The sequence below is a fragment of the Pogonomyrmex barbatus genome, unplaced genomic scaffold, assembly GCF_055798465.1.
Source record: "Pogonomyrmex barbatus isolate J1 unplaced genomic scaffold, ASM5579846v1 scaffold5, whole genome shotgun sequence".
Classification (NCBI taxonomy): domain Eukaryota; kingdom Metazoa; phylum Arthropoda; class Insecta; order Hymenoptera; family Formicidae; genus Pogonomyrmex; species Pogonomyrmex barbatus.
This window is the reverse complement of record NW_028297149.1, coordinates 8,465,327-8,488,107: the sequence shown is the minus strand read 5'-3', so window position 1 is coordinate 8,488,107 and position 22,781 is coordinate 8,465,327. Positions and strand designations below refer to the sequence as shown.

The 22,781-nt window shown below is 40.5% G+C and overlaps 1 protein-coding gene across 1 annotated transcript in view; it reads left to right on the top strand.

The window, feature by feature from the left end:
• The window catches only part of nvy (CBFA2/RUNX1 partner transcriptional co-repressor nervy), a 34,806-nt gene that overhangs the window by 9,394 nt on the left and 2,631 nt on the right, over window positions 1–22,781 (top strand). Inside the window, exons 2-7 of the mRNA XM_089081382.1 lie at window positions 3,523–3,916; window positions 13,106–13,527; window positions 14,611–14,757; window positions 19,670–19,941; window positions 21,430–22,091; window positions 22,414–22,712. Of these exons, the coding sequence (XP_088937508.1) occupies window positions 3,544–3,916; window positions 13,106–13,527; window positions 14,611–14,757; window positions 19,670–19,941; window positions 21,430–22,091; window positions 22,414–22,712 (2,175 nt within the window). The 5' untranslated portion in view covers window positions 3,523–3,543. The remainder of the gene's footprint in view (window positions 1–3,522; window positions 3,917–13,105; window positions 13,528–14,610; window positions 14,758–19,669; window positions 19,942–21,429; window positions 22,092–22,413; window positions 22,713–22,781) is intronic.

Sequence of the window (22,781 nt, the reverse complement as noted above, 5' to 3'; positions counted from 1 at the left end):
TGACGTTTTTATTGCCCCAATAGTAATCGCGGGCAGTGTCAGAACAGCGTTTCGAATTATTCCTCCGTAATTAGATAATAACGATAATTAAATCAAAGTTGATCGTTCTCAATCATATATAACTATGCGATCTTAAATTTTTTAAATCGAAATTGATGATGATGATGAGAGAGGAGAATTAAGTCAGTTATATTTCATTTTCGATAAGTAAATATTAGAATTTATAATTTTTTTTTAATCTACACAAAATTTTCTATCATTTTGTGTATAAGGTTTTAAAGTACCGAGTCTGCGCGCCTATGATTTATACTCCATAAGAAATTTAAGCGTTTACTCAGTTAACATGGAAATTACGGGCAGATTTACGTTGCAATTAAATGGGATGCGATAATTACAAATTTGTTATTAGCACGGATTTATCGTTCGCGCTGTGCATTGCGTGATTCGCCGGAAACCGAATGGTGGCTCGCGCCCGAATTTCCCGGCGCAATTACGAACACGTTAAAACTCGACGGCATTTGGCGATGCAGTTTCGCGCGAAAAATTATAGCGAGTCATCCGAGCGGCCGTTTCTTGGACGCAACGAAGGGCTCGTTTGCATTTCACGTTAATAACGGGACCATGTGGCACCGAAGGCAGCCTGCTGCCAGAGCTGTGCGCGTCAATAAAATAAAATTCCATCCGGTAGGAACGGCGGCGGTGCGCCACGTGGATCTTAAAGATTACTCCCGTTTCCGCATTCGTGCCATTTAATTTCCTTTCCCATGTAATTTTGCTCGCGTCGAAGCGAAAATATTACGGAGTTCATGCAAATCCCTCGGCCCTAAATCGATTTATACATACGCGATGTTATAAATCGCGCGGGAACGCCTAACTTTTTTCATAAATCAAAGATACGATCGCACGAGTGTCTATTGTTACCATTTTAATGTCGTTGATTAAACATGGGATTACGATTCGTTTTATTTAATATTTATTACATGAATTCATGTTTCTGTGATTTCTTTTGTCTACCTAATTTTTTGTCTATCTAAATTTATCAATTGACCATATTGGAAAGTTATAAAATGAAAGGATAAAAAATTGAAATGAACAAAAGAGTTATTAATTTTTCAGACATGTTTTTCCTCTCTCTTTTTCTGGCGAAAAACCGATTTTTGTGTACGCCGAACATGTCGCGCAAAGAGAAAGGTTGATTACTATAATCCAATGTATGGTCAGTAAAAATAGCGCAGCTGTCGGATTGTTCATTATGATTATTTCATTCAACGCGTGCCATTCAATTTCCTTGCAATCATCGTTTCCGGTGACATGGTTTTGTTTTCGAACATCGAATGACGCACGCAATAGAATTGATGTATGTGATTTTGCTTGAGATAATATTACGTTGCATCAGGTGTAATATTTTACATATATGTGGTGTGTGTGTGTGTGTGTGTGTGTGTGGTGTGTGTGTGTGTGTGTGGTGTGTGTGTGTGTGTGTGTGGTGTGTGTGTGTGTGTGTGTGTGGTGTGTGTGTAGAGTATTTAATTCTATTTATCAAAACAATTTCTTTATGTAAAATTGGAAATAAGAAAACGAAACATATTATTATTTTTTATTTAATTTGAAATATTTTTTAAATTATTTGAAATTATTTGAAACGTAATTGTCTTTGGCCTATTATATAGCAAGGATATTCAGTTTATATATATTTTTTTTATTATAAAAAATTAATTTTTATTATAAAAAATTGTTCGCGTATATTACATAATTACAATTAATGACTTAAAATTGCTACGATCGGCGACTTGCGTGAAAATTTCATTCGTACGTCAGATTCGTTCGCGTACAGTTCTCGCGGAATTATGAAAAAAGGAACCGAACGTTCGACTACTTTTAATGCCGAACGTAGCTGCTAGCGCGGAGCACCGCGCTCGTAAAAGTCTCAGCAACGCGATTACCGTAATAAATATGAAACGAGATCTTGCAGCGTAAGCACGAAGTAAAGAAGAGGAGCCGCGAGCGTCCGTGGAGAAAAGAAGTTAAGTACGTGGCATTGCGTACAGAACGCAAGACGCTTACGCGGCGCGGTATTGCTCCGCGGTACCATCTGTCAGGCCGATGTAAATCTTCATAATGTTTATGACTCTCGTGCGTGTTTGCGACTGGCAACCATCATGGCGGTACGCGCGGTGAAAGAAAAAACCACGCTAAGAAATTAAAAATAGCGAGAAGAGCAACATTTGGAAAGCTCTTACTTCCAATTGCTTGAAAATTTAATAAGAAAATTTTATTCTCTATTTAATTCTTAATTTGTCTACCGCGGAGGATTTACCGGAATCTACGTGCTGCGAGAATCTCTTATTACATAAAACTTAAAGTACTTAAAACACCTATTTGCAACATTCATGCGAAATTAGTTTGTGGAAATTGCGAATCTTTCGATAATAGTATTGCAGATGTATATATTGAGAGTTTGTTTTCTAATGAAAAGATATCTCAAAAGTATTTTCCAATAACTTATGTAACATAAAATCCGTCGGAGTAAACGACGTTCCAATTTACTGCCAACACATTTTTTTCAATTGGACTTCAACAAATTTGACGTCCAATTTCAAATTTTAATTTTCTCATTTAAAGACTTTAATGCATCGAGTGTTAAAGATTAATAACAAAAAATTGATTGATCTTTTAGTGGAAACTCGCAGAATTCGCAGGCGAGAAATCATTCGCGTATATTCGTTGCAGATCGGATGCGAGAACGTTTGCGGAAGCTTTTCGTGATGGTCCATTTGTAGGCCGTGCACCGAGTGCGGCCAAAAATGACGGGGGGCGTGATCAGTTATGGGCGGCAGCGTCCGCGGATCCCCAATAATTCCGTGCTCTCGCACCGTGACGGATCTTTGTTGGTTTGTAAAACTAACGTTCGTACATTCCATTAAAATGGCCATCGGTATGCGCGGCAACGATCCTGTCTCGCCGGGCACGTAGACGAAACATGCGGCCGGCACGGGCGCGCGCGCGCGACGCTTTCATGAAATGGAATCAATCAAATGTGAATCGTGTGCACGCCCGATGACGTGCATATAGGTGCCCCAGTCTCTCCCTTGCTCGCTCTTCCGCACGTCGTCGCGACCACGTCGACTCGAATCTGGTCGAAAGCAGGCGGCACGTTCTCGGAAGCGACGAATAGAGGAACCTGTTAATCTTCGATTACAATATTTTGATGACGTAAAATTCTTGCGAATCATGTTCGACGAAGGAAAAAGGGGAGAAAAAAGAAGATAAAATTATGCATTTCAGAGTAACAGAGTAACAGAGTAACAGAGTAATAGAGTTTCTGACTTTTCTTCATTCCTTCGTATTTTGTTTTCTCTTATTTTCCTTTTTACGCTTTTTTTTTATTTGATTTTTTTAATTCCTCAGATTAGAGAGTTTGTTAATTATGTCATCTCTTTTAATTATCATTAGTCTCCGTTAATTGTATCAAGATTCAACATGAGGGAGCAATTTGCACTTAATTTATGCCGCCGCCCGCAGGTGAGAAAGCGGCTCGCGAATATGAAAGTGGAGGGCGGAGTGGCAACGACGACGGTTCTCCACAAGGTCAAGGTCAAGGAAGAGACGAAGGAATGCTGCGGCTATCAGCAGGTCTCACCGTCGTCCACGTCAGCGGCCACCACCGTCGCCGTCGCGACGCTCACTGTCTCGGCCGCGACGGCGATCACAACGACCGTCACCAACAGCAATGGTGTCTCCACCGTGAACGCGAATTCTTCGACGACTACCACAATGGTTGCCGCCGCCGCCGTCGCTACCGCCGTCGCTACCCCCGTCCTGCAATCTTCCAGTATTATCTGCCATCCGCCGACGACCGTCTCCAACACCGTGGATTCCTTTCCGGTCGACCTCGACCTTAAGGCCAAGAATAAGGGTGAGTGTCTTTCACACGCATGATTGAAAAAAATATCGATTGTGTAACGTTAGCATAAAAAGCATAAAAAAATATCCTTATTATGTATGAGAAAGTCGATTATCTTGAAAAGAATTTTATTTTTTTTTTTTTATATTTTACGGAACATTTTTCTCTGTTTTTTAGAAGTTTTTAAATAAACGTCTATAGTGGACGGAATTTTTTTTTTATATAAATATTTTTGCTTTCTTGGAAGACAATCGATCGGTCCAAATCGACCCATCTGCCAATGTATAAATATCAATTTGTATTGACCTATTGATTCCATGTCACGGTCTAGTTTCGTATAATGCCGTGCTCTGCAAAATGTAAGCCGAGGTATTGACAGATTCTTGATGTGACATACTAGAATTAAGTACATTATTGTTTCGCAAAATACGCGTTGCAGAAAATCCACTTTGCATTAAAAAGCGCAAAAATAGGAACGAGATCGAAATACATGAAACTTTATAATCGATGCTATTAACGTGAACGATTGCGTATTATTATTGCGTCATGTTAAATTACGACGGCAGTCGCCGATGATTCGAAGTATCTCGTTGCAGAATATATGTATGACGTACAGAGTTGTTAATATCCTCTTCACTTCCACCCCAGTCGGCAATATGTTGTAATAATACGCATCGGCGGAGTGACATGTGTCGTTTAAAAATTAACAACGTGGCCACTCTAGTCTATTTGATCTATCGCGCGCGACCATAAAAAACAAATCACTCGGTACCCAGCTGAATCGCACGAACGTGAGTTCGCTATTCTATTAATTCGGGATATCGACGTTTCTCGCTCAAGAGCGTGTCGATGGTATAGTGCACAGGTGCGGTAAGTGCAGTTTATCTAATTTCAGATTCGCATCACGGTACATTACCTTTCTTTTTGTCCTTAACGCGGATTTCAGTGCTTAGCGCAGCTGTCAGCTGTCACGTTGTCGCTTACAATCTGTCACTTGCCAAGATTGCGCCATGTGACAACTAATTTTAAATCGCGCTGATGAAATTATTAAGTTTTTAATTAAAATGAGTACAAGCAGCAGAAAACGTAAAAGTTAATGAAATTTTAGTTGAAGTGAACAATATTACGCACGACGTAAAAAAACTCTAAGTCTAATGCGAAAAAAAATTACGTATACAAATTTTAAAATGTATAATTTCTTTTTTTTAATACTTTGTCATTTGCGGCAGCTTTGAAAACTAAAAGACCAAGTCTAATTTAATCATTCCAAAAGTACTTCAAAGTCCGATTCGCGTAAAATAGGTTTGTGGATGCTCTTTCTCGAGCGTCCCCGGAAGTTGACCCCGATCCTCGAAACTGAAAATTAAAAGGAACGACCTCGCCGATGTCCGCGCGAGAGCCCATGCTGTGGGCGCGTCGTACATTAGTTCGGAATATTGCATGGCGGTACCCGTATATCCAGTCCACGCGCTCTCGCTCGAATCGTACATTCAGCCCGAGCCGGTTATCTAGACGAGCGGCGAGCCCGCAGCTAACTTGGAAACCGGGGCTCAGGAAAAAAGCCCCTTCTGGCACATCAAAGCCCGTCATCGCGTCCGAGCGCGGGCTCTCTTTCTCTTTCTCCCTCTGCTCATCTCAGGATTGTTTTTATTGACGCAACTCACTACGTGAAACCATCATCAGGAGTGTCGACACGAGATACGTCAGTCGCTGCTGATTGATAAAAATTCTTAATAAAAAAATCTAATAAAAACTCTCGATGTATCATACAAAGACGCAATAATTTCCTAATTAGAAGGAAATTAGGGGGAAAATCCTATTTTGCAGCTGTGCATACTTCGTTGACAGTTAACAGGTTTTTGGAGATATTCAGTATACATCTATCGTGATCTTTAGCACAACCATTTAGGTGCATAGGAGCGTACACGTACACGCGTGGATGCGTATGTGGAGAGCGCATTGCAAGAGATCGCAGGCAAGGGAGGAGAGGGGGGGGGGAGGGGGAGAGAGAGAGAGCAAGAGGGAGATAGAGGTTGCTCCGTGGGGGATGATGGCGAAACTCCTGCGAGCAGTCAGTCAACTTGGTTGGCTGGCCCGGTGTGTGTCGGTTAGGTTCGTGCGCCGCCTGACTGCCTGGTCCAGACGCGATAAGGCACGTCCGACACTTCCACTGGGATTCTGCTCGGGGCTGATATCATATCCGCTTGCGCTGCTGGGGCATCCCCAACGCTACGCCGTTCGAGGTGTATTTCGCGATAGTCACCCGCACACCGCGTGTACTTATGGGGTGCGGCTTACGACCTGGGGCTCGTCCCCGGCGTATGCCCGACTTTCTCCTCGTGACCGAGGATCCTCGTAAAGCTGAAACGCTTGCGATATTAGGCGTTGATGGGAAAATAAGTTGGTGACACGATTGTTTCGGATCGCACAATGTTCCTTATTTATGCTGACGGATAGCAGTTAAGCACTTTTGAGGATTATGCTTAACTTGATACGATCTTTTAGGGTAACGAAATTTCGAGATAGCCGTTTCCATAAACATTAAATCAACCAAGTCGTTCAATGGCTTTTCTATAATCGTTTCCTATAATAAGTCGTTAAAATTAATGAAGGTTGAAATAATCCTTTGTCTTTTGGTAATTTTGTTTTTGAAAAAAGATTGGAAGTGAAATTAAAATAAAATTAGTGTTAATAAATACAGGATAGCAAGATGAAAGAAAAATTTATCAATTGGAATTCTAGTTATTTTTAACTAAACTTTAGAGAAATGATCTAAATATATCTACGTTTATCCGCGTTAAAAAAAAAAGACATTAGGCATCGTGACGCCTTAAGTTTGAAGTGTGCAACCGATCAGACTGAAACAGTGATCAGGACGAAACCCGAGGATGACGTTCTTGGTCCTTAAGTAGCACGTTTGTCTGAGCGAGATGAAATCGAACACATGGAGTCGCGAGATGTCGGATCGAATCGGCGAAGAGGAGGCCCGCGAAGAAAGAAGCGGCTGCGAGAAAAACGGCGGCGACGGCGGCGACGGTAGAAGAAAGGGGGACGTTGTTCAGAATGAGAAAGATAGAGAAAGAAGGAGAATTCGAGAGCGGGAAGATCGTGGGTAGGGATTGCGATCAAAGCCATCTGTTGCATTGTCCCGGCAATTAGGAGGCGACAGCTGAGTCCCACCGTACTTACTTCCAGCCAGGGACTCTCAGCCGCGTGGAGCACGTGCGCTTTATCGATCTCGCTCTCTTCGTGCCCTGTCGAATGTCGCCCATGAAGACCACCTTACCCCGTACGGAAACCTTGTGTATGGCTCGGGTGCGTAAATCCGAACGCTAATCCGGGTGCAGTTGCAGTTAGCAGCTGCGATTAGCGGCACATATATTCCTCCATTGTCAATGCGCCGAGAAAACATCATCTGTATCAACGAATAAAATAATTTTTAACTTTTAATAAAATAATTTTTAATTTTTAAAGTAACATTTTCTAACTAACATTTTGGCGCAATCAATCGATATTAATAAAGCGATAAATGTTGATAGTAATATTATCATTTTTCTTGTTTTTATTGAACAATCAAGAATATTAGACATGATTCCAAAATTCTGACATATTTGAGATTTGGAAAATTATCCTTACGAAATCAACAGTCTGTTTTCAAAATGTCTAGATATTTTTAAAATTTTTATATCTTATTATTGAGATTTTTTTTTCAGAAATTTTAATTTTTTTTCTTCTCTTTATTAATTACAAAAAAATTCTTTAAATAAACTGACTGTTGAATTAAAAATTACGGAAATAATATACAATAATAAATATTATGAATAAATTGCAACATAAACTTACATAATAGTTATGTAGTTAAATGCAATTTATAGTTTTGTAAAGTTATATTGCAATTGTGAAAATAGTAAGAGTCGCTACAAGCGTAACGCTAATTGCAAATACTTACGTCAGTAACAGTACGGCGAAAGTAACTCGGGAAAGGAATGGTTGATTGACGTAACAGTTTTTGGCGAACTTCTTCATCGTAGGGAATGTCTGGTTGTGATGCGTGCCGTGAAGAAACGAAGAGCCTTAGTAAAAACGAATTTGATACACAAAACTTATCAGTATATTAAAGACGTATGGACATACAAATACGTTTTTATACTAACATTTAGTAATAAACATTTATACCTGAATTCTAATACATTAAATGCAATTCAATGTAATTTGTGAACTATATAAATTGAAAATGGAACAATTACAACTCGGATGACATATGAACGAGGAAATATAAAAATTGTGACGGTTCACGTGTAGATTTACGGACAAAATTGTATATTGTTCGAATATGCGGATAATATCACGAATAACGGATATCTTTGAGTAGAACTCAAAGAAAAGTTCGCTCGTGACATCAGACGACCGCGATGCTTCGGATACGATGCTGCTTCAAGTTCTGTACATATGTGTGCTGCGCGCATATGGTCCCCGCAAGGCCAGCCCACATGGGTAAACTTTGATTTTCTACTGCCACGAAGACAAACGAGACTCCGCAGAAAAATGACGCACAATTATTTGAAATGTTCTGAAATATGCAACATTTCTCTATTGTATATATTTATCAAAATACTTAAATAATTGTAAAAAACTTACGAAGATGCTACAAATACGTCTGATGTATTACAGCCTGAATCTCATCGAGTCACATCCCAATTTAATGCTCTCTAACTTGCTGATAATCGACTTGTTAATGATCACCATAATTATATCTCGGGCTTACTCGGGAATTATGAAAATGAATTCCGCATTAGAAACTTCGTTTACGTAAGATTGACAAAAGATGGAAAAATTATAGCTTGGATTTTTTTATATTTTTAAATGACCACTCGTTGCTAATAACCATACCTCTTGCGGTTCGTTGAAGCTCTCAAATTTGAGAGTTCCATCTCTCAATAGGAAAGGAAATTATTTTGATAAAAAATGGACAATATTTGCGTTTGCTCGGTAATATCGAATACGACGCGGATGTTCGTCACGACTAAAGGAAATCGGCAAAGGAGAGCGAGTTTCTCCTGATAAGCTTCCGGGAACGGAGCGGAGTGTGGAGCGACGGACGCGAGACAAAGACGGAGAACCGCTGCAGGAAGTAACAGCTGGCCGAAGGGATAGCAACATCAGCAACAGCAGCGGCAGTAGAAGCGGTGGCGGTGGCGGCGATGGTGGCGGAGGCGGCAGTGGTAGCAGCGGCGTACCATTACCATCACCTAGTTAGATATCTTCTCCCCAGGTTTCTTGTACATACATTGAGCACACAGGCATGCACACACACACACACACACACACACACACACACACACACACACACACACACACACACACACACACACACACACAACACACACACACTACACACACATACACACACACAACACACACTACACACACACACACACACACACACACACCACACACACCACACACATACACACACACACACACGTATGCGACACGAAAGACGCATGCTGCATCGGCGCAGCCGGGAAGATTGCACTCGTCACAAGAGAGTTGAGTGACAGTCGTGTGCAATCACAACGCGACGCTGATTAAACATTCGCGTGTCGTGCACATGCTCTCGCACGCTGACGGTCTTTAACCTTGGCTTATGCGCAAAGAGAACTTTGACAATGTACCTGGGGACTGCGCGGACATCTGTACCTTACATCTCCCTCGAGACATGTGTCCAACGTATCTAATCCCTCTATTCTCTGCTCTTTGCACTTTTTAACGGCTATAAAATTTCGCTAATTGTCACAGTGTATAAGATTAAATGGCAATACATTAGATATACGTGACAATTGATATTATCATTATTTACCGGTCATATATCGGAATAATAATACCGCAGCAACGACGCAATAATCATGTTTGTTAATTACTTCATTACAATTTACATAATTATACCGTTCATACATTATTTGCATATTATTATACCGCGTGCATAATTGTAATTATAATTTTATTTGGGAATACGCAAACGCGGTTTCAAAATTTTCAGAGCGGAAGAAGCGTGTGCGATCTATGTTCGCGGATTCATCCTGGGAATAATCAATCTTTGTTTTATCGCGTTGCCCACTTAATGCGTCGCCAGCGCATTGAGACATCATGATTCGAAAATGAATGGGTCCTGGATGCTTGCACCCGCATAGATGCCATCGTTATATCGCGGAGATGCATCGCCACGATTCGTATCGTAAAGTCATCGTCATTAGTGGCAAACGTCCTATCAACTCGCTCGGCTGTATTTAATCGTCCCGAATAGAAACGGGCGAAAATTGTCCCGATTTCGACAAACTCGGGAACAAGCTTGTTTCGAGCGCGTATTAAAAAGAAGCCGCTTGCAATAACGTAATTAATTAAATCCATGTCTGGTGTTTTACTTTGAGTTGTACAGTTGTCACGCGTAAAACGACATCAACGTTAATAAATCGCAAACGAATAAACATCAGCAGAGAGAACGGGCAACATTTATCACATATTTATGGCGTATTACAATCGAATAATATTATTACAAATGTTACGAGTGAATTTACAGATCGTAATTAAGCACTGTCCTACCTGTTCGCCTATCAAAACCGGCAAATTAATTCGCCGGCAGATAACAGAAAGAAACACGAGACAAACCATTAATAAACCGACGAGGGAGTAGCAATTTATCAAACATACACATCGGGAAATGAAACTTGTGGTCGAGGGGTGACGCGATTGCGATTTGTATCGTGAAGTGAAGGTTACCTCCCGTTTGCGGAAATTTTTTTCACCCCTCCCATTTCTTTCGATCCGGTTTCGGATATCGCGGAGATGCGCAAACGTTATTTTCGCAATCGCCACTCACAATCTTCCCGCCGGAAGCCCGTGGCAGTTACCGAGACCATCGAGGAGACTTTTCCGTGGGATATCACGGCGGCGACTCGTGTAACCACCCCACCTTTATGCAAGCGGCGGAAGGCGCTTGTGTGTACTCAGGCCCCCGTCATATTGCATAAGCCGTGAGGTAGTTTAGTTTGTCGGGAGTTCAGGTACAGGTAATTACCTACTGGCTACCGGCGTCAGGTGGTAGTGACACGGTAACGTCGACCTTCTCCTCGTCCTCCTTTTCTTCTTGCTTGCGCATATCATCCTCTCTCTCTCTCTCTCTCTCTCTCTCTCTCTTTTTCTCTCCCTCCTTCCCTCTCACGCGTTCCTCTTCCCCCCTCTCTCTGTCTCTTTCTCTCTTCCTCTCTTTCTTTCGGTCTACACCTCGATCATGTATTTGCACGTATCCAAGCAAAAATCCTTCGTGACGATCAGTTCCATTAGCTTAATGGGATCGTCTTTCCTGTCAATAGATTGACCGTCTTATCTGACAGCTCTTATGTGCGTTATAAGCACGAACTTTGGATTTCGCATTAATTATTCGCCACCTCATCCGATATTGCTTAAAATCTAAGGGTTAATTATTGGATAGTTGCGTGTTATTTTCAAGCTAGTTAATCACTTTAAAAAAAGATAATCGATAATTACATATAAAAATTATATTTTTTATTAAATTAGTTACTTTTAATTATATTAAATACGTATTCTTGCGTTAACTTATGACTTTGCATTATGGATTTTAATGCACGTTTATGAAATACCTGAATTCTTAATTATGCGCAAACGGATATTGCGATCGGTACAATCAAAAATTCTTTTAGCATGTGAATTTATTATAATAATAGCATTTCGATACTGCTATTATGATATTTTAGAAAATAAGGCGATTAAAATAATGATTTTCGAACAAAAGGAACTTACAAAATATATTTCAAACCATTTCCCATTTTTGTAACACTATGTGGCGCTATTTCTTCTGATGTTATTTCTGACGTTATTTTTAATTCTTCTTAATATCTCAGTTTAATAATATTTTTATAAAATATGCATTTTAAAGCTAATAATAAAATCTTTTTTTTGTTGATAAAGTCGTTTTTACATACGTTTAAACATGTATAATTAATGGAGGGAGGGAGGATAGGATTAAAAAGTCTCTTTCAAATATTAAGATTTAGAATGTTTTTCTTTTATCCTGTAGCAACGAAATTTCACGTCAATTGCCTACAATTCCGCGACAATCCGTCGATTGATCAATCGCGATAACAGGATAACTCGACGCGTCGAAGGAACTCACCGGCAAAGGTTTCATCCTCGCAGGATGTTTCGTCACTGTCGATCGACATTGTATGAGGCACGTCACGGGGGCTTATGCCTGTAACGTTTCGTTATCGACATACTCGGCATGCTCTCGTCGTTTTCGCCACGCATGCCGCAGGCGTTCCACGAGAGATAACGCGCCGCGCGCGCACAGAACGGGGACAAGACAAGGTAGATGACACGGCCCGTAATTGCATGTTATCCGTTGCATCCACGCGCGGGCGTGTCCGCGTGCGTGGTTGTGCACACACATATACTGACATACATACACGGCATGTGTGCAAGTATGCGCGCAAGTGCATACGTGTGCGTTTGGGCGGAAGAGTGTTTGCACTACCGAATCCGGCTGCCCGTTCCACGTGCCCTCGTGCTTGACGATACGCGACACAAAGGACGTTTGCGGCGGCGCCGTGCTTTTCCGAGCTTGAATGGTTCTCTTTTGGTGTTTCAAATGTAAATAACGCCCGCGCTCCCCGAAATGCCTGTCCGCGGTTTTATTGGATGACCCGTCGTTAGAATCGCATGGATCAAGTTGCGCGGCGAAATAGCCTCCGCGTTTGGCATCAGCCGAAGCGTTGCCGAATAGCAATTTTTTTTTTATTGATGAGATGAGATAACCTTTTTATATTTCAATATCTCTGAAAGAGAAGAAATGTTTCGATAAAAGATTCAAACCATTATATTTTTTTGATTTACTAAAAAAGTATATACAATTTGTGTGAGATATATATATATATATATATATATATATATATATATATGAGATCTTTTAATTGTTTAATAAATTTATAATTATAATAAATTAATAGATATTTATAGCTAATTGAACAGTTTTATAAATGAATAAATAAAAAAAAATTACTTATTGTATAAATCGATTTTAGCTCGCAATATATCAAATTTGATTTCGGATTGTAAATATTCAACTTTGAACAACATTGTAAATGTTTCTAAAAAATGAGATACTCGAAGGCCATCTCATTGTAGCATCCTCCACAACGCGGGAGAAATCTTCGCGGGAGGAAGCGGTCCAGCCGGAGGCACATTCGCCCTCCTCTCAGCATCAAAGGATCGGTCAGCAGAAGCAAACGAACGGCCCTCGATCGGAATACAAAGGCGCGTCCGGTTGCTCCAGGTCTTCTGATAACGACAGCCCTTTGCCCTCGCAGTCGCTCAAGCCTGAGCTCGAAGAGGGTGCTCCAGGTGCTGGAAATGCTGCGTTCAGGACGGATGAACAAACTGATGGCGTCGCACTGGCAAATGGTACTGCCGGTGCATCTAGATGCGTCAGTGGCATTTTTGCAGGACACAGCAAACTTAAGAGATTGCTGGGTACCCTGGTGCAATTCGCCACTGATATCTCAGCAGACACGGGGGACACGGTGCGCACCCTGGTACTCGCGCTTCTGGTAAATATAAACAATATTCATATCTAGTGATTTCCATTATTAATTCAAATTTAATTTAATTAATTTTAATTTAAGGTACTTTTTTGATAACAAATGTTACTAAAAAAATATCTGAAATTAACATATACAGTTAAGAATCTTTAGTCGATAGAATATATAATATTATATAAGCATAAGTATAATTAGGATTAATATAAAAAATTTTTTTATTTAATTTTATATCAATATTTTCATGAAGCTTGTTATAATTTACGTGATATTTACTGTGATACTTTGAGCTCATGAGCCGTTAGCTCATGTCGCAATCTCTGTCAGCTTATCTCACATTGCACCATGCATTTCACGAGCATCCTCTTACGAGCACGTAAGATCTTTCTGGATTTACGAACTCTTTCAATGCCAACAATAAGTAATATACGCGTAATTTAACGGAGTTTTCTGTCGCGTGCTAAAATCGTGGGATTTGTAGTATGCATCAGCATACTTTTGCGTAGAGTAAATCACAAGCATCTCTCTCCGTAGCAGATATTGCTTTCAAATTATCATTAAAATTGATTAACGTTTTTTTTCAATTCGACAGGAGAGTCATCAATTTTGTATCGGCGAAAAATTTGTCGCGATAAACCTGAGGCCGATCATTTCTACATTTAAATATATTTTTTTAACGACATTTCATCCGTTACATTTCGGCAATGATTACGTCATGAAAATTCGTGGTCCGGTTGTAACTAACAAGCGTCAGATAACGATTCCGCAATGTGCATGCGTGCACGCGGCACGAGATGAAAAAAAGCATAGTTAATCGATGCCGGCCGTACCGTGTCGTTAAACAGCTCGTAAATATTCAAAGTACGTACATAATGCATAATGTCGTCGTGTGTACCGAGCGTGCATACGTCCCGGAAACGTGACATCTGGTGACCGTGCTTAACTGTAAAACGATCGCGGCACGTGACAAACGCAAAACCAAATCCAACCAAAGCCGCGCGCGCAACTCGTTCCGGGAACGCGTTTCGCTCCGGGATCCGATCTTTTTGTCAAGAATTGAATTACACGCGGCGTTTGCCATATCGTTAATTGCAGAGCGGCAGCATGACCGCGGAAGAGTTTCACTCCGCGTTGCAAGAGGCGACCAATTTCCCGCTCAGAAGCTTCGTCTTGCCGTATCTCAAACACACCTTGCCCTCTCTACAGAGAGACCTCAGCAACGCGGCGAGGGCGAATAATCAGGTAAGATTATTGTATTTTTATATATTTTGTTCACTTTACTTTTAGCTAATCGAGGAAAACTTATAAAGAGATTTTTAAGTTTTTATTAAAGAATTTTTTAAAAAGTGAAAATTCACTGAGAAGGCCAATCGCGCTTGTGACATTACACGATACAATTCTTTTAGATATAACGATCATAATAATTCTTATTTTACAATTCACGTTTGCGTTACATAATGCGCCTTTATTTTGAGTGTATTTCAAGAACCTGCGCTTTTATAAGTTTTGATTAATGCGCGCAAGTTGCAAAAGAGGAAAGAATGTCCATATATGAGATTCCATAGATTCAGCGAAGTGTCACGAGGCTACAATGAGAATAACGGTGATTCATAAGTAGTCCGATGCTTTATTGGAGCCACCACGGTGGTCATAAATCACTGCACTCGTGTGCAATGCGGCCTGGCGCGTAACGATGCATGAAGATGCGCGCATTCCCCGCACCGCAAAAAAACGCTACCCTCAAAATCGGAATCTGTTATGATCAAAATAAGTCACTTGCGATGGATCGAAATTAAGAAGAAAGAACACAATGTTTTTAATTTTTTCTAATCATCGTCGAGTAATTTAAATTAACCTAATTTAATTTATCTAATTTAATTACGTTGCATTACATTCAGGCTTTTCAGACGGAAATATTTTTCAAAATTTGTCGTGGATTAAATTTTTTTGCGATGTTTCTACGTTTTCTACGAAATCTTATTCGCTGCCACGTGCGTTTATCGAAAAAGAGCGCAATTTATTAACAATTTTTGTAAGCTCCATACAACGCGTGATTTTGCAAATTGTATGTCTTTTTAATGATACACGTGACGTATGCGATTTTTCTCTTTCGACGAATCCCGACGAAATAGGAAGAGACGTACGCCGATCCCGCGCCACCGCTCTAAATGGCGGATCGATGGCACACGTGGCCAACTCACGTTCCAAAAGTGCGATCGCGGAACGCGCGGCATTTCGAGCAAGGAAAAATCACCGTCCGCAGCAGTTTGTTATGCGGGAACCGGTCCGTGCCCTCTCGAAGATGCCGCACGTGTTTGATGTCTCTCTCTCTCTCTCACTCTCTCTCTCTCTCTCTCTCTCTCTCTCTCTCTCTCTCTCCTTCTCTCACTCTTGGGACGCGCGTCGCTCCATAAATTTGTATGCACTACTGTGCTGAGGCAAATGCAACCCTCGAATCCTTTCACGCGTTCACTTCCCCGCGACATTGTGGTCGGTATGGGACCACAAAGTATGCCGTTCAAGATAATGAACAAGTCACCGCGGACTCATGCAAGGAGATGTACTTTTATCTCTTTCCTCTTTTAAATTCTAAAAGAAGAAAAAGTTTTTTTCTTGTGTTTTTACCTACGAAATAAATTGTTATGAATATCAATAACGGATATTATTTAAATATAAATTTTATAGTAATTTTTCTTCGCGCAGTAAGCAGATTAATTCAAATAAAAGAATTTAGATCTTTGATTAAAATGTTATAAATTTCGAAGATAACAACGATTACCTCTCTCTCTCTTGAATAAATTAAAAAATTTTTTTTATTATATGAAAAATAATATAATTTCGAAATGGCATGTAACGTGATGCTTACATCTAGACTTCTTTCATATCTCATAGCAATAAAGTAATGGTTAATTATTCATTAGTTAAATTTTATACTTAGCTTTAAGCGGCTGCTACGTCAGATGTCAGTTTCCCAGATTATAAAATTCATTTTCCAAATCAGCGACTACGGCAATACATTTCATCGCTTTATTTTTTTATGGTACTCCAATTTTTAGCCAATCCATTTGCAAAATGATCATTACAACTACATTCGAGAATTATGTGAACGGTTATATAAATTCGAATTTATAAATAGTAGCGATATTTTCTTTTTATCGAAGTTTTAATTGAAAACTGTATCGTCGAAATGTTCAACGCTAGAATTGAATAATGCTAGAATCACAAGCGACGGTGTCTCGTCAGATCATTTTACAAGGGAAAAATCGATTTTAAATACGTCCTGGAATCTGCGTGAGAAATTGCGTGTCAGGTCCGGGACACTCTGTATAACGAACGCGACGCGGAAGCGCGGGAGGACACGGTAAAATCAACAGAGGCAAGGCTGACCGGCTGGTGGATTGTTTTAATTTCCCAGGCTACTTTCCGATCGTCGGTGAGAGCATGCCAGTCTGTTCCAAGATGGATGAACGTACGTAGCGAGAGAGAGAGAGAGAGAGAGAGAGAGAGAGAGAGAGAGAGAGAGAGAGAGAGAGAGAGAGAGAGAGAGAGAGAGAGAGAGAGAGAGAGAGAGAGAGAGAGAGAGAGAGAGAGAGAGAGAGAGAGAGAGAGAGAGAGAGAGAGAGAGAGAGAGAGAGAGAGAGAGAGAGAGAGAGAGAGAGAGAGAGAGAGAGAGAGAGAGAGAGAGAGAGAGAGAGAGAGAGAGAGAGAGAGAGAGAGAGAGAGAGAGAGAGAGAGAGAGGGGCTCAGGCGGTTGAAAAAAGTGCTACGATTTTTGCTCTGCTTTTCAAATCTCTCGTAGCGAGAACACGCGAGATACACGCGAGATTCAAAGCTTGATAGTCACGCGATATTACGCGTGATACGTGACATGCTATCACGCGCATACGTTCAGTGAATTACGTTCAATCATTTCCGAAATGTGAAAACAGGTACCTGTAGCTTCATGTATAACCAACATTGTTGATTTTTTTCTCTTCAAGTAGGTGTTTGCAGGGCGAGGTAAAAAATCTGTGACGTCATGTGATAATAAGCTCTTATAAAATCTATTTTTTTTATATGAAATAATTTAGACTTTGGTGGAAAAAATTGCTTGAGAAAGAACCGATTAAATAAAAACGTTGTATTTTAGAGAATTATAAGGGAGCTCGGAACTGTTCGTCTGTAATGTGTAATGTATATAATCTCGTCCTTAAAATTATCCCTTGCATACAATTTCTCGCGCTGAATCCGTGGATGTACGATTTAATCCGATATACTTTGGTCATCCATGTACGCATCGGCTGGTTTGAACCGGTACTTGTAATTATTTATCTGGCAAAAAGAAAACGAAAGAGACTTACACCCCGTATTTTATATCGGGCGGTAACGTTTATGCAAATTTACGGGGAATTAACGTTAGAGAAAATGCATTAACGCTTTTATATGCATTTCCACCGCGTATATAAATCTCTGGTGTATTAAAATTAAAAATATTTGCGAACATTTTCCTTGGACTTACAGACATTCGCACGAGTTGAAACAAGAGAGAAGTTTAAAATATTTTTTACAATACAATAAAACAATTTACAAATAATGGCGTAATTAAAAAAATATACGATAATTCAATCTTAAAAAATTGAAATAGTAAAATCATATAACAATAAATCATATGACAATTAAAATAATTCGAATAATTCGCGATGCGACGCGAGTCTTAGCATGAGGAACTCTATTGTTTTTGGTCAATTAATACACATCGCATCTTTAATTTCCACGACATCGCGAAATTCGAGACTGGAGGATTAATGGGAATCTTCTCTCGCTTACGCTACCACCGACAGCTGTTGCCCGTCTCGAAGGCGAGCGAAACGGAAAGAGTGAGACGCGTCGGGTGACAGAGTGCTCTCGGTGGGTAACGAATTGCAAATTAATAGTGAGCATTTACATTTCTGCCGGCGCAATGAAGGCGCACGTGAGGATCGAAAGTAGCAGGCACAGCGCGACGGCTTGGTTTTCCTGTTTTCCTTTCGCGACATCTTCTCCGACGCGTAGCTCATATACATGTAAATCGTTGAAACTTTTTGCGAGATTTGTGCTTTGAAGAATTGTTTAAACAATTAAGAGTTTGTATTTGCTAGATCTTGCAATTGTTCGATAGATAAATAATTGATATTTTAAAAATATTAAAACATTTAATATTAAAACATTTTTTTGAAGATTAAACTATTATATTTGTTATTGTTATTGTATGGTTGGTAAGGAATATTAGCATTTTAAATTGAAAAAGAAGAAGAGAGATGCTTATATATATTATATCAATATCTATATTAAGATGTTTCTATTAAGTTGGCTGGTGTATCAAAAAATATTTGATATATTTAATTACTTCACTCATTTTTTAAGATTCTTCTATTTCAAGTAGAAATTTTTAGAATTAGGAAATTTAGAATCGTGAATACTTTTACACATGTACATGCGCAAATGGTCATCACAGCTACCTGGTCCGCCGATCGATTATTGTTAATTGCAAGTCGTGAAAACGAAAGAGCTCGAAAGAAAGGGAAGGAAAAGTGGCAAGAGGTGAGCGGGAGGAGATTGGAAGGTACCGATATTGAATTAGAAGCGATAAATCCCACCCTGCCATGCCGACTTCGGTATTGGGGCAAGAGAGAGCACAACGGAATAAGGGGCGAGAACTTTGACTAGGTGGTCGCGAGTGGCGGGAACGGCGATAAAGAAGGCAGTGAAACGAATATTAAAAGTCGAAACTGATGTGATCGGGCGAGCCAATCAGTCTCTCGCTCACGCGACCTGATTCAGAGAAAAACTTAACAATACCTTCTTCTATCCCCTAATATATTAGAATTTAACGATTTTAACTGAGCCTATTGATAAAATTGATGTAAACGTTAATATGATATATAATTTTTCTAATTTTTGGAAACATCTTCGATATAATTATTATCCATTGTAATCACACATACAAACGCACAACACACAAATCTTAACACTTTATTACTATTTGTTTTTATTTGAAAGAATTAATTAAAATCGAATAAAATCTAAGAAAAATAAAACACACATTTACATATTGCAAAGAAAGAAATGATTTTCAATTGAAAATTGTAAAAGAGCAAAAGGATTAACGAGAGTACGATCCTCTTTGCATTCGCAGAGTTGCGTGCAGTTTCTACGATCCAACGAGTCCGCCGTTCTGGAGGCCGTAGGACTGGTACCGTCCGGCGAGTCCGTCGAGGTCTTCGGCGAGCACGGGGGTGCGAATGGGATCGGCGGCGGTAATCAGTGCTCTGCTCATTATGCCATGCGTTCGAATTCTAATCCCAGTGTCGGTGCCATTCAGCACGCGGCGGGCAGCAATGCCGCGGGCGCCTTGCACCATTATCCTGGCGCTGCTCATGCAACGAAACGCCGTGCCTCCGACACCCCGTGAGTGTGAATACCATCGGCATCGCGGATTGTACATCGCGGACGTACAGCGATTTTCAATCATTAGACAGATCATCATACTCGGCTACTCGAATTAATTACCTCGTGTCTTTAAATTTCTTCGCGTCTCTCGAGCCTGTATTTGACAACATCGTAATTTTGTAACTAGTCATCTTATCTGTTAGAATTTAAAGGCAGAAATAATCATAATTTGTAAAAATGAACACGATAATTTTCTCTTCGCATGATCGACAGAAGAAAATAGGAAGAGAATACGACGAGTAGGAGCGTAAATTATCGCGCAAATTGTTGCGCTCCTCACGCGGCAAGATCGCGCGGAATCTTCGCTCGTCCATAACGATAATTTATGTGATAATAAACGCCACGCAGCTGCGCGTATATTATCACGCGCGTGTATTACGTTTGCCAAACCGCGAATGCCGTACTTTCGGAAAAATCTTGGCCGCCGGCCTGATTATCTCTCCGATATTTATCGAGATCGTATACCCATTAATGTGAACCTGATGCTTAACACTTCCTTGATACTGATAATTTATGCTAGTTCGTAAAATGTCCTAAAATGCCAATAAGAAATGTCAATAATTTTAAATAAAAATTTCATGTGTAAGGTATATCAGATTTACATACATTAAAAAAAAACTGAATTTTTTTATAAAAATAAAATTAATATTTTCTTTTTAACATATCGAAATATTAATAATGTTTTTAAGTATCAATCATTGAATAGAAGAAAAAATATGAATAGAAGCAAAAAAAAACGTTTTGATCGAAATTTCTTAATACGCCCACGTTCCATGTGTCATCTCTACTACGAACCGAGGTGTTGATGAAATCAACGCCGGATGGCCAGGATTTCCGGTCAGGATGATATGCACGTAGAGAGGTAGGAGAGAGAAGGGCGCTACGAATCGAATACGAAGGCGACAAAACGCGGTGTGCGCCCTGGCAATGCCACCCTGGCCTCCTCTCGATATGTCTGTCGGTGACGTTTCCATATATCATCGGGGCACCACCTTTCCCGAACACCCCACCGCGGCCCCGCGCAACCTGCTACCCCTTCACCTACGAGTACCGACGAACTTGCCTCGAGTGCCTATTGGCATCCTGCTAATACACACCGCATCGTGGCGCACACGTGTCGACGAGCGTGGGTGTACACATAGACAGTTGTCTTTGATTCGTAAGCAATCCCTGCACGATGCTGAACGCCCAAACAATTCGCTGCTAAAAGTAAAAGCGTCCTATATATAACGAACAATGCCGAAGTTGAACAAAGTTAAGGAACATTCGCGTTTCGCGAATTAAAAGATATTACAAAGCCCGTAGTTCTTTAATCTTTCTAACATTTTTGATTATCACAGTATAATAATAATTGAGATTTTCATCTTGTCGAAATGAACAGTTAGTTTTCTTACATACATATTAATTTTCATTTCTACTTAATTAGCGAATTTTAACGCGCTTCAGATACTACGAGAACGGAGTTCTCCTGGACGATATGCCGGTGTACGGCAAGAGATCGGTCAATCCTTGGAGTCATCACCATCAACAGCAGCAGCAGCAGCAGCAGCAGCAACAGCAGCAGCCGACGGATCCGTCCTACTGCTGGTATCATCCGTTGCACTCCTCGGGCGGATCGATTCAAGGTCACGCGCACGGCCACGGCCACGGACCGAGTCCGGTGCCGCCTAGTCTCGTGCAGATTAATCAGATAAACGCGTTCTCCGCGCCGCATCATCTGACATCTCAGCAGCCGCAACAGTCGATGGGCCATGGATTGCAAACGCAAAACGGTGGCAGCCTCGACGACGAGTGGAAGAATATCCACGTGATGCTTAATTGCATTCTCGGCATGGTCGAGAAGACGAAGAGGGCACTGGCGATCCTCCAGCGACGAGGATGCTCCAGCCCGGCGGCCGCGGCGCCTCCGCCAGGTGTGGTCGCGGCGCAGAATGGTACCAGCAATAATGGCAATAGTAACGGCAATAATCCGTCGTCGACCAACGGGGTGCAAGTCGAGTCGTCCACCGGCGATCGGGATGGCAGTCTGAAACGATTGTCCGGTGAGATAGTCGCGCAAACGATCAGGGCGACCGAAGACAGAGTGGCTGAGGTTAAACGAAGAGCCGGTAGGTACTTGTGAAAATCTTTAATTGTATGTGATATGACAAAATTGGTTAAATTTTTTATAAAGTGTTAATTTTCCTAGACATTGAAAGATTTATTGTTTAAGATATATAATAATTAAAAAAATAATTAAATAATACTATTAAATACTTTAAATAATACTATATGCTATCACAAAATTGTTTAAATTTTATGCAGTTATTAATTTTCTTAGACATTGAAAGATTTATTGCTTAAAATATGTAATAATTAAAAATTAATTAAATAATGATAATGATAAAGGCTAATCGGGAAACGGTTTCATTTGTTTCCTGTGCTGAGCAGAGGAAGCTGTGTTAGAGGTGAAAAGGGCTGCAGTGGCGGAGGTACAACGCGCTGTAGCGGTTGCGGTTGCGGAGTCGAGAGCGAACGAACGTTTGAGGGTTCATCGATTACTGGACCTTCCTTTGTCCCAAAGAAATCCGAGTAGTCTCCGTCAGGGTCCTTTCCTGAGGGTTCACGGGAATTCGAGCGCGGTCGAAACCAATGCCAGAAATGTTACGACACCGACGACAACGCCAAATTCGGCGCCGTCAACCACTGAGGACGAAAAAGATATCCATCTCACCAGCATGATGGGATCTGTAAGCATAGCTGTATGATTAATTAACTTTTACAAGTATATAAACATTGCAGATTATATGTGTACCTTT